This window comes from Bombina bombina, chromosome 2 (assembly GCF_027579735.1).
Source record: "Bombina bombina isolate aBomBom1 chromosome 2, aBomBom1.pri, whole genome shotgun sequence".
In the NCBI taxonomy this organism is placed as follows: Eukaryota; Metazoa; Chordata; class Amphibia; order Anura; family Bombinatoridae; genus Bombina; species Bombina bombina.
In genome coordinates this window covers 660,307,673-660,320,930 of record NC_069500.1, presented here as the reverse complement: position 1 = coordinate 660,320,930, position 13,258 = coordinate 660,307,673, and the positions used below count along the sequence as shown (strand labels likewise).

Below are 13,258 nucleotides of genomic sequence, written 5' to 3'. Positions count from 1 at the left end.
GAAACCCACGGCTACCAACTCTACAGGGAGTGCAGAATTATTAGGCAAATGAGTATTTTGACCACATCATCCTCTTTATGCATGTTGTCTTACTCCAAGCTGTATAGGCTCGAAAGCCTACTACCAATTAAGCATATTAGGTGATGTGCATCTCTGTAATGAGAAGGGGTGTGGTCTAATGACATCAACACCCTATATCAGGTGTGCATAATTATTAGGCAACTTCCTTTCCTTTGGCAAAATGGGTCAAAAGAAGGACTTGACAGGCTCAGAAAAGTCAAAAATAGTGAGATATCTTGCAGAGGGATGCAGCACTCTTAAAATTGCAAAGCTTCTGAAGCGTGATCATCGAACAATCAAGCGTTTCATTCAAAATAGTCAACAGGGTCGCAAGAAGCGTGTGGAAAAACCAAGGCGCAAAATAACTGCCCATGAACTGAGAAAAGTCAAGCGTGCAGCTGCCAAGATGCCACTTGCCACCAGTTTGGCCATATTTCAGAGCTGCAACATCACTGGAGTGCCCAAAAGCACAAGGTGTGCAATACTCAGAGACATGGCCAAGGTAAGAAAGGCTGAAAGACGACCACCACGGAACAAGACACACAAGCTGAAACGTCAAGACTGGGCCAAGAAATATCTCAAGACTGATTTTTCTAAGGTTTTATGGACTGATGAAATGAGAGTGAGTCTTGATGGGCCAGATGGATGGGCCCGTGGCTGGATTGGTAAAGGGCAGAGAGCTCCAGTCCGACTCAGACGCCAGCAAGGTGGAGGTGGAGTACTGGTTTGGGCTGGTATCATCAAAGATGAGCTTGTGGGGCCTTTTCAGGTTGAGTATGGAGTCAAGCTCAACTCCCAGTCCTACTGCCAGTTTCTGGAAGACACCTTCTTCAAGCAGTGGTACAGGAAGAAGTCTGCATCCTTCAAGAAAAACATGATTTTCATGCAGGACAATGCTCCATCACACGCGTCCAAGTACTCCACAGCGTGGCTGGCAAGAAAGGGTATAAAAGAAGAAAATCTAATGACATGGCCTCCTTGTTCACCTGATCTGAACCCCATGGATAACCTGTGGTCCATCATCAAATGTGAGATTTACAAGGAGGCAAAACAGTACACCTCTCTGAACAGTGTCTGGGAGGCTGTGGTTGTTGCTGCACGCAATGTTGATGGTGAACAGATCAAAACACTGACAGAATCCATGGATGGCAGGCTTTTGAGTGTCCTTGCAAAGAAAGGTGGCTATATTGGTCACTGATTTGTTTTTGTTTTGTTTTTGAATGTCAGAAATGTATATTTGTGAATGTTGAGATGTTATATTGGTTTCACTGGTAAAAATAAATAATTGAAATGGGTATATATTTGTTTTTTGTTAAGTTGCCTAATAATTATGCACAGTAATAGTTACCTGCACACACAGATATCCCCCTAAAATAGCTATAACTAAAAACAAACTAAAAACTACTTCCAAAACTATTCAGCTTTGATATTAATGAGTTTTTTGGGTTCATTGAGAACATAGTTGTTGTTCAATAATAAAATTAATCCTCAAAAATACAACTTGCCTAATAATTCTGCACTCCCTGTATACTTGAGTTTAACAGTTGCCATTTGTAGCACACTAAAAAGGCGATACCTGTCGGGGAATTCCTGAGACTGAGGAGGAACTGCTCAGACCTCAACACATTTTTCTTATGTTCCAAAGAACTAAGACAGTGTTATCACAGGAGAATAGGCACACTGTAAGGAATCTGTAACACTTGTATATTCAATGAATTCTAATTACCCGGACCTCTTATTCAACATCATCGTATCTTGACTCCCCCCCCCTACCTCCATACCATTGAGGAAATACCTTCACGAGTGTTGCATGCTTCATATGCTCTGGGGCTGATCCTTTCCGGCGCTGGGCTTACTTTCGACCTGCACGGTCCGAGGTACAATCGGCAAGAACCACAGCTGATCACCCGGCGTTTGCGGTCTGCACGCTGGCTCCACTCAAAGACGAGGCTCCACTGTCGTCGTGAATGACGTGCTTGTGGGGGGGGGGGGGAGAGAGAAGAGGAGAAAGGTCCTGGGCTGGCTGCAACAAACCCGATCAGGCGGGCACAGCGGTTCCGTAGCTGGTATTAAAACAGGAACAAGATAGAAGTGGAGCCACTGTGTGTTAAAAGTAGATTCTTTATTGAAAATCCCAAACATATAGACAAGCAACTGCTGCTAACATGTTTCGCCCATTGTGGCCGTAGTCATAGCATGCAGTATTATTACATAGGTATGGTTAAAACAGGTAAGAAACAACCTGATTGGTTTAACATAAAAGAAAGTAACGCCTATATGCAAATTTTGTAGTTCCATTAACTCATTGTGACCCTAGTAAATACATCATATACGATCTCAAAGTTAACATTAAAACACAAATAACCAGGGGCTGCAGTGAGGATCATAATGTATGCAGGCATCACGATAAAAGAGCAATATATATATTTTGAAGGCATACTCTATTCATCTGATGAAGTGAAGCGAATATGTGTTACATAAGCCAATATATAAAAAAATACATCTATAAATATAGTATAATACAACAAAGTGACTTAGTAAATGCACGCATATCCAAGTATGCAGGAAGATTGCTCCTAAGACTGTATTTAGTCCTGAAGTGTCTGGCAAAATAAAAGGGACACAATTGTATAAGCCATTGCCAAAAAGGCAAAAGTACTAGATGGTACTACAGATAATAATGAGAATCACCCTTCGAAAAATAAACACAATGAAGTGTATAATCATTGGTACATGGTTACATGAATTAATCAGGGATAGTGTATGTATAGGTAGTGTATGAAAGGAGAGGGAATACCCCAGGACCACACTATCATAATCACAATTCCCAGGATAGTACCCTATTCCCAAAAATTAATAAGATCATATCTTGAATTAAGGCAGTGAGGTGTTCTGGTTTTCAAATGGAAAATCCAGAACACCTCACGCTTTGCCAAAATGCTTTCGAGGTTACAACAACAAGCAGAATAACAAGAATAAAAATAAAAATAAAAGAAGGGGTTATCGCAGACACAACAATAAACAAAATAAGTCAGTCTCATTTTCAGACAGCGACACTGATTGGTCCTCATATGGTAAATTATCAGACACTGATGAGGCCTGTGCTAGAACAGAAGTGGCGCAAATTTGTCCCCAAAGTGTACAACAAACAGGGATATTAAAACACACATCCAGTAACCCCAATCTGGGGGCCAGACCAAGGGAAACCTCAACTTACAATGAGGGAAACATTGTTTCCAAATATGTTCCAAGTTTTGTGGGCCAAAAGAATGTATCTAGCGATCAGACTATGCTAGAACAGGTTTTTCCCTTGGGTCAGGGTCCACCAGAAGGGGGAGGGAGCAATACACTCCAGCACAGTCAGGAGAGGTACCAATTGAGGGGGAACCGTACAAACACAAAATACAAATAAAAAATGTTATCAATGTTTCCTCTGTTGCCCTGACTCAAGCTCAGACTGAAGTATTGGGCTACGGTTTGGGATTTGCACCAGCCACTAACTTTGACTTGTTTCAGACAATAATAGATCTCAATAAATTAGTGAGGAACATCACTTTAAAGAAATATTTCCCTCTCCTTGCATACACTACCTATACATACACTATCCCTGATTCATTCATGTAACCATGTACCAATGATTATACACTTCATTGTGTTTATTTTTCGAAGGGTGATTCTCATTATTATCTGTAGTACCATCTAGTACTTTTGCCTTTTTGGCAATAGCTTATATAATTGTGTCCCTTTTATTTTGCCAGACACTTCATGACTAAAGACAGTCTTAGGAGCAATCTTCCTGCATACTTGGATATGCGTGCATTTACTAAGTCACTTTGTTGTATTATACTATATTTATAGATGTATTTTTTTATATATTGGCTTATGTTACATATTCGCTTCACTTCATCAGATGAATAGAGTATGCCTTCAAAATATATATATTGCTCTTTTATCGTGATGCCTGCATACATTATGATCCTCACTGCAGCCCCTGGTTATTTGTGTTTTTTTAATGTTAACTTTGAGATCGTATATGATGTATTTACTAGGGTCACAATGAGTTAATAGAACTACAAAATTGGCATATAGGCATTACTTTCTTTTATGTTAAACCAATCAGGTTGTTTCTTACCTGTTTTAACCATACCTATGTAATAATACTGCATGCTATGACTATGGCCACAATGGCTGAAACATGTTAGCAGCAGTTGCTTGTCTATATGTTTGGGATGCGTCCCAAATTTAAAGGATTTTCAATAAAGAATCTACTTTTAACACACAGTGGCTCCACTTCTATCTTGTTCTAAAGAGCTAAGAGCCAGACTTAAAACCAGAGGTTATACTTGTAAGGTTATTAAAAAAAAGAGTTCCACACAGGGATCAAGTTGTGCAGAAATGCATGGGAACGGAGTTCCTGCATTATTTTTGCAGGAGGAACTAAGTTCCCTCTGGACAGAGAACAGAAACACTTCAATAAACACTGCTGCTGTTGGTGGGAGGAAGTGGACCACAGTCTGGTTAGAGGGATAGTGAGATCCTCTAGTAATGGACAGTATCACTTCCTACAATACACTAAATGTAAGACTGTCAGTGGTCCTGCTGTGTTATCACCCCTTTTAGGAAAATTATCTTTATTATGTTTTATTACACATGGTGCTTACATTTCTGTGTGGCTTGCTCTGGGGTTATTTAGCTCCCCTCAGCAGAAATAGAACTATTGCACCTTAAGTGGGTGAGACTTTGTGACAGAGGAGTCGTCTCAGGCCCAAAGGCTATCATTCAACGCTTCATTGGATTTAATTTGCTTTCATTAACCATATATATATATATATATATATATATATATATATATATATATATATATATATATATATATATATATATATATATATATATATATATATATATATATATATATATATATATATATATATATATATATATATATGAAACAATATTAATTTTGATGGAGGATGGAAGTCTTGGTGACTTCCCAAACTTTTTTTTGTAGGACTTGACCCCTGGTTCCATAGAGCGCTACACACGAACAGAGAAAACCTACTAGTAACTAAAAAACAAAACCACTGGTTTTGATCAGGAAGTGAGGTTTATAACTACTTATAATGAAAAAAGCAAAGAAATCACAAATATTTTGAATAAATATTTTGATATCCTCAGAACTGATAAGGACTTGAGAGATGTGGTTTAGGAATATGTGAAAGTTAGTTGGAAAAGAGCTCCAACTATTAGTAACAAATTAGTGAGAAGCCCCTTCACACGTAAGAACCAGAAAAAAGCTTTCTCAGGGTCCTGTTCATGCTGTAAATACATGCATAACCGCAAAGAAATACAGACGTTCCCAAAAGGTATCAAAAAATTTACCGATTTTGCTAACTACAGATCTAAGAATGTTATATACTGTTTGCAGTGTGACTATAATGAATACTATGTGGGGATCACAACAAGAGAGGTACGCACCCGGCTGGGTGAACATATTAACAAAATTAAAAATAGCACTAAGGATAGCAATAAAGGGAAAACCTTAACAACAGTAGCCAGACATTTTCTTAAGCATCATAACGCCAAACCGTCAGTAAAACTGACCGTCCTGCAAGTTATCAAAACAGGGATATGGGGTGGTAATATCGAGCAGATGATATTACAGACTGAAAGCCGATTGATATTTTGGCTCAATTACACCTAACGGCATGAATGAAAATAATGGTTTTGGAGCTTTCCTATGAAAAGCTACCAATGTTACTACCACACTGTTGGGCATTTATATAATTTGCAGATATCACTAACATCATAAACCCTATACAATATTGGGCTCCAACAATATATTGTGCTACTTTTTTATATGTCTGATTAAATGCATATATAAACACTGGTTAAATAACATTATGTTCCCATGTACAGATAAATACTTACGTACGTTTAATGTATGTTGATTACAGTCATAATACCTGCCTAACATTTGCAGCAATCTATGCTGTATAGTTTCACATATATTATATGAGTAACTTTCATACTAGTGTTATTTATTCAAAACTGCCATAAGGTGTGTGCCATTGCCACAGATCTGTGACTACTGCTAACATCAATAACATGTAAAAGGATTATGTGGTTTATTATATGATAACCAAATATGGGATTCATTTCACAATAAACTTTGACAATGTTTACTGTGTAATCTAACACACCCATGTCCTGTGATTCGTGCATTATAAATGCCCCCTCACTGATGTCATCCCCTGTAATCACGTGACGTGTTTATGTGACTGGATGGACCAATTGGTTCACCACTTTATTGGATAGGCTAAGATAAGGGTGTACACACAATTCCCCATTCTGATTGGCCACTATATGCTATATAAGGGTAGGTAATCCTACATCCTGTTCGCCTTTGAAAAATCAATGGCAAAATGTACATCAGGCGACTGTTGCCTTCAATACACAATCCCTATGTGTGAAATATGTTCCACATAGATCTGTTAACTTAGCCTAATTATAATACTAATCACTTGGTACTACTTGAGTTGGGCTTTTCCCATAAATATTATTTAGTGTTATATTAGTATTGTCCAATGTCCATGTGTGTGAAATTTGTGCCACACTCGGATGAGGCTAACTATACTGGGTTTGTCTCTGTGTATATCTCTCTGGCCTGTTTGCTTTATATGTAATTAGGACTGTGTCCCCTCTATTTTAGTGGTTGAATTGTACATACTGTTTTACATATCCATTTGTGTGAAAATTGTTCCACATTCGGATTAGGTCAGTAACTCAGGGTCTATATTTAGGCACCCTCTATTGGGGTATTTACCCCTTTCACATGTTTGGACAGTGTCCACTTAATAGACTAATATATGCGCATATATAATATTAGGGGGCCCTATATTCATCCCAGTATTTAACTACCAGTGATATCATCACTATTTGAGTTGTTGTTTGTAGGTATCCATCTGTGTCATTTTTAACACTATATGTTGTTTGTGTTATCCGTCTCCTATGGATTTTTATATTTTTTTGATCGTTATTAAAAGTTATATTTTAATGATAGGGGTCCCTACCTCCCCATACTCTCTATAAGCGAGTGCTGCTATAGTTGCTACTTTTCCATTTATATTCAATCATTACTTTTGGCACTCAGCACCATTCATAAACTCCCTTTGTGGACTAATATAGGATACTTGTGTTACACACACTCTTCTTTTTTCCAGTATAATATTATGGGCTGCAAACATCCACAAAGCAACTTACTCTGCAGTATTCCCTTCTGTGTTTGGTAAAACTGTGCTGGGATCTAACACCCCACCCCTCCTTACTATTACCTGGAATTTACTTAGCCTCTTCAAACACCTGACCTGAATTCCTCACACACAGCTCTTTGAAATATGATCATAAGATGGTTTTACAGAGCTGTGTGTAAAAGAATGAGTGGTACAATAATTTGTTGTGTTTTGTTTTTTGCAGGACATAACCTTAAAATCAGAACTTCTATGGTTATATAGAAATTTGAAAACAAATATCATATCCCATTCAAAGAGGTGTGAAAACATTTAGATGAGCTAAGATGAGTGCTTCTAATTGAGTGCTGGACTTCCTCTGTGTGCTGTATTTATTTGTTTTGTAATTTTCCCTATTGGTCATTCGCCCAGAATGGTTTTGGGAGAGACCTTGACATGGTACCTGAGCTTGTCCCATTTGTCCAAAAGCAGTAACTAACCCTTCCATTTTTTATTTTAATCTTAGCTTGTGCTTGTGAGTGCTGGACTTTCTCTGTGTGCTGTATTAATTTGTTTTGTAATTTTTCCTATGGGCCTTTCACCTAGACTGTCTGGGTTTAACTGCCTGAGACTCTGGGGACAGTGCAGCTTCCTGAGAGTGCTATTGAGCACCCAGGGCTGTGCATGTTGCAGGCTCATGGGATGTGTACCCAGTCCAGTCTAAGACAGTCCCCTTCCATGTTTTGAATGTGTCTAGGGTGATTACATAAGTCAGTGCACCCTTCACTTGTTCCCATTTAGTTTGATTATGAGCTTGCATTGTTTGGCTGTTTAGGGACCCATTTTTTGGGAGCGACATTGTCGTGGTACTTGAGCTTGTCCTATTTGGCCAGATGCGGTAACTAACTCTTCCATGTTTGCTTTTAATCTTAGCAGAGTGCTTGTAAGTGAGTGCTGGACTTCCTCTGTTTGCTGTATTAATTTGTTTTTTAATTTTCCCTATGGGCCTTGCACCCAGACCTGTCTGGGGTTGACTGCCTAAAACTCTGGGGACAGTGCAGCTTTCTGAGAGTGCTATTGAGCACCCAGGGCTGTGCATGTTGCAGGGTCATGGGATGTGTACCCAGTCTAGTCTGAGAGTGCAGTCCCCTTCCGTGTTTTTTATGTCTAGGGTGATTACATAAGTCTGTGCACACTTCACTTGTTCCCAGGTAGTTTGATTGAGAGCTTGCATTGTTTGGCTTTTTAGGGACCCAGGTTTTCGGAGAGACCTTGATGTGATACCTGGGCTTGTCCTATTTGGCCAGATGCGGTAACTAACCCTTCCATTTTTGCTTTTAATCATAGCTGAGTGCTTGTAAGTGATTGCTGCACTTCCTCTATGTGCTGTATTAATTTGTTTTCCCTATGGGTCTTGCACTCAGACCTGTCTGGGGTTAACTGCCTGAGACTCTGGGGATTGTGCAGTTTCTTGAGAGTGCTATTGAGCACCCAGGGCTGTGCATGTTGCATGGTCATGGGATGTGTACACATTCCAGTCTGAGAGTGCAGTCTCCTTCCGTGTTTTGTATGTTTCTAGGATGATTACATAAGTATGTGTACCCTTCACTTGTTCCTAGTTTGTTTGATTGAGAGCTTGCATTGTTTGGCTGTTTAGGGTCCCAGGTTCTGGGAGAGACCTTGATGTGGTACCTGGGCTTGTCCCATTTGGCCAGATGCGATAACTAACTCTTCCATTTTTGCTTTTAATCTTTTGTAAGTGAGTGCTGGACTTCCTCTGTGTGCTATATATAAAGTGCAATTTTTTTCAACTCACTACCCTTTACTGGAGGTTTTCAGACACGCTAACCCAGATTAACATAAAATGCGATTGAGCTCTCGCAATCGTGTTTACTTTCAAATTGAGTGGTCTTTCACTTGCGGAACAATTCGATATGGCTAGGGCTCAGACATTAGCGGTTCTTGTAATCTAGCCCTTACTGTTTTTGGAAAAAATTAATCTGTTATATACTATTGGAAGTATGAAAGTTTGGTTTGTAAAAATTCTGTATATTGTTTTACACCCTTGGAAATCAATAACATTGATATAAAATTCTAATAAATTCCAAATACATATACAATTTTGTAGCTATCTTGCCTCTTCTTAGAAATATTTTCTATAATCCTGTCAAGGGGTTAAAGGGACAGTTTACTTGAAATATTGTATTGGTTAAAAAGATAGATAATCCTTTTCTTACCCATTTCCCAGTTTTGCATAACCTACACTGTTGTATTAATACACTTTTTAACTCTGTGATAAACTTGTATCTAAGATTCTGCAGACTGCCCCCTATCTCAGTTATTTGACAGACTTGACTTTTAGGCAGTCAGTGCTGACTCCTAAATAACTCCACAGCACATGTGAACTAGCAATGTCTAACGTGAAAAACTGTCAAAATGCAGCGAGATAAAAGGCGGCCTAGAATGGCTTAGAAATCATTCATTAATCTTTTTAGTTTTATCTTTCAACAAAGAATCCCAAGAGAACAAAGCAAATTTGATGATAAAAGTAAATTGGAAAATTGTTAAAAGATTGCATGCCCAATCTGAATCATGAATGTTTAATTGTGACTTGACTGTCCGTTTAAGAAATGACTTTACAACCCATGTTGAAAATGAAGAATAGATTTGGAGATATTCATCAGACAGGTAATTTAGGATTCTATTATAGGTGGGCTCACTATGGGTGCATAATGACACCTCTGTTATCATTATAACACAATTTAAGATAAAAAAAAAAATCAAACTCTACCACCAGGATATAATCGCATTTAATTAGTATGATATTAAAGTTGCATTACAAATCCTATAGCTTGTAGAGCTTTTACATCTTCTGCAGACACCAGGTCTATCGGTAGATTCCCATAGTGGTCTTTGGGCTCATAGAGCTGTCCCCCAGCTCTCAGCAGAACTACAAGTGTATCCAGGAACCCTCCTATAGCAGCATCATGGACTGCAGTTTGTCCAGTAGTCGGGTCAGAACGGTTGGGATTAGCAGAAAAACTAACAAGGAGCTCTGCAATCCTTGGACTCCCCATCATCATCACCTGTAGGCAAATGCAATACAAGAGCAATGAGCTAGAGATCTAGTTCATATGTTTGCTAAATATTATATTAAGGAAACATGACATAAGATTGGAATACAAATGAAAAAATATGTTCGATTGGTAAACTACAAACAAAAAACCGTATTAGCTTTGATTAATTGAAGTGTGTGTGTGTGCTTGTATACTTTTTTATCAAGGTTAATAAGATTCACAAAACAGATGACATAAAACGAGGTATACACAATAATATAGTTTACATAAAGAAACAAGACAGATCTAATATTTTCAGCGTGATAACCTCATAATTTTCAAGTTACCTTAAAAACAATTTTAAAAAAAAGTAGAGAAAAGGAGCATGTTCCTTCCATCAGTCCTTATAACAATGATGACAAGATGCCCTGGGGATTTAGAAACAACGCTCAGGAGAGAGACTCCTTTTTAAAGTAAATCTCAACATTACTCCTTCCAAGTTCTATGGGGCCACTCTTGGACTCCCGGTAACGTGGAGAGAGGACAATTTAGGAAGGATAAAAATACTGTGTATAACACTAGACTGATGGTAAATAATATATTGTGACTGGCAAAACCCAGAGATGTATCAAGTCAAAATGATCTATTTGGGGAAACTTGTATTAACTACTACTAAGTTATTAGCGGTGCTCACCCCACAGTGTGTATTCTGGAAGTATATGCACACATTTTATTGAAGGAGTAAGGGTTACTGCAGCAAGTTAGTTTTATATATATATATATATATATATATATATATATATATATATATATATATATATATATATATATATATATATATATATATATATATATATATATATATATATATATATATAAATATATATATATATATATATATAAATATATATATATATATAAATATAAATATATATATATATATATATATATATATATATATATAAATATATATATATATATATATATATATATATATATATAATGTTTCATTCTCAGAATATCAATAGATTCGGTGGTGTAGGAGTATTAACCGCTAAAATGAGGATAGGATCTAATGATGAAGCTCTACTTGTCATATTATTGTACTTGGACTAGTGCCACAAACGTCTCAGGCCATATATAGTCTTCATTGTCACCAAAATGATTGCCCAGTATCTTGTATGAGGTTACATAAAAATATATATAAAATACACTGGAAAGTTGGTTAAAATTGCATGCCCTGTCTTAATTACGAAAGTTTACTTTTGACTAGACTGCCCCTTTAACCACATAAGAGTGTTCAGAATGCTAAATGAATCATATCCCAGAAAATGTTTTGCATATGTCTCTTCCCATATTAATATATATACAGCTGTACCAGAAGCCTTCTGAGGGACTATTGTCCTAGAAAACAACTTTACTGGACAATTCAAATAAATTACAGCACTATGTATTTATACAACTATTATATCCTGAGTTTAGGAAGAAGATCCCATAATCCTCTTTTCAGGGTACTGCTACTTCTATAACAACGCAGTGCTAATAGAGCTGTATATTACCAGTGAGTATATTCAGATATCACAGGCTCAGATGATATTTACTTTTATAGTAGTTTATGCTAATCAAATAGAGTTTTATAGATGCACCCTAATAAAATCAAAATAAACAATACTGAATACTTATTTTGATGAGCAATGTATGTATCACGTTATTATTCATCAATTAGTGATTTAATTTGATTTAAGCAACATGGGTTTTGTCTTTTTTATTCCATATACTTTTAGTGATATCTAATTTACTTTATATGTACAACACAGAGCGATTGTTGAAACAGAAGGTTACAGCATTAAAATTAGCTAAGAAAATTGTAGATTCTCTTGGATATTAATAAAAAAATAAATTTCCCCACATTTCTTAAATACAAAATGCGCTACTTTCATTTGGTGAAGAGTATATTATTCAATCACTCAATAACTGTAAACAATAAAAAAATGTATAGGCACAAGCGATATTAACCTATAGTTACCAGTGAAGGATTACATTTATTGCTGTCTCTGTAATTGAACACTTTGTAATAATATTATAAATATCTGTATGTTTATTGTAGTTTAATATGAATAATTTAAGGAACCCAATGATTATTCAGTTTGAATGATATATATTTCCCTCTAAGTGAAAAACAAACGAATCATTATAAAGTATATACATAAAAAAATAACTTTATAAACGGTGATAGAGCAGATAAATGAAATGTAAAGCTATTTAAAAGTTAATTTTGCAATAATGTGTGTATTAGATTAAATCCCACTGACTGTACCCACATAAGCAGACATGTACCCCCTCCCCCCAATCTACAGTGTTTGCAACAAAATGAAATGAATTCCCCTCCCGAATAAAAATCTGTAGTGTTCAAACCAGTAAAAACTAATAGCACTTTATCTATTCTACATATTTATTTAATATTGCTCTAATATGTGAAAAAAAAATATTGGTCATTGAGTAAAAGAAGAGAAAGAAAGAAAAAAAGAAAGAAAAAAATAAATAAATAAATAAATGGATGATCTATTAATCCCCCTCGTTTTATCTACTTACTTGTATTGCTGTCCTCCCATATGAGTTGGTGCCATTTGGATCTGCTCCATTCTCCAGCAACCATCTCACAAGCTGCACATTACCTGAGGCTGCAGCTGTGCACAAGAAATCAGCTACCCCGGCCATGACTCTTATTAACAAATATGATGGAAACACTAAGAATGACAATGAAGTTAAATTCTCTGCTAGAAAACCAAGTCAGTGTGAGCAGATGAAAGAGAGGCAGATAAAGGGGAAACTGTTTTTTTCCTTTGATAGCCACACCCAGTTTTATTCTTAACTCATTCATTTCCCTTTTGCCTAGGCATTTTCTAAAAAATA

At 36.7% G+C, this 13,258-nt stretch overlaps 1 protein-coding gene and 1 long non-coding RNA gene across 2 annotated transcripts in view; one reads left to right on the top strand and one right to left on the bottom strand.

Annotated features, from left to right (window-relative positions):
* The window catches only part of LOC128647941 (uncharacterized), a 76,412-nt gene that overhangs the window by 30,159 nt on the left and 32,995 nt on the right, over positions 1–13,258 (top strand). The window lies entirely within an intron of this gene.
* Positions 10,084–13,063, bottom strand: LOC128647940 (cyclin-dependent kinase inhibitor 2A-like). The gene is made up of 2 exons (XM_053700621.1): positions 12,938–13,063; positions 10,084–10,375 (listed from the first exon to the last, which is right to left on the bottom strand). Exons 1-2 carry the CDS (start codon positions 13,061–13,063, stop codon positions 10,115–10,117), a joined length of 387 nt encoding a protein of 128 aa, XP_053556596.1. The 3' UTR covers positions 10,084–10,114.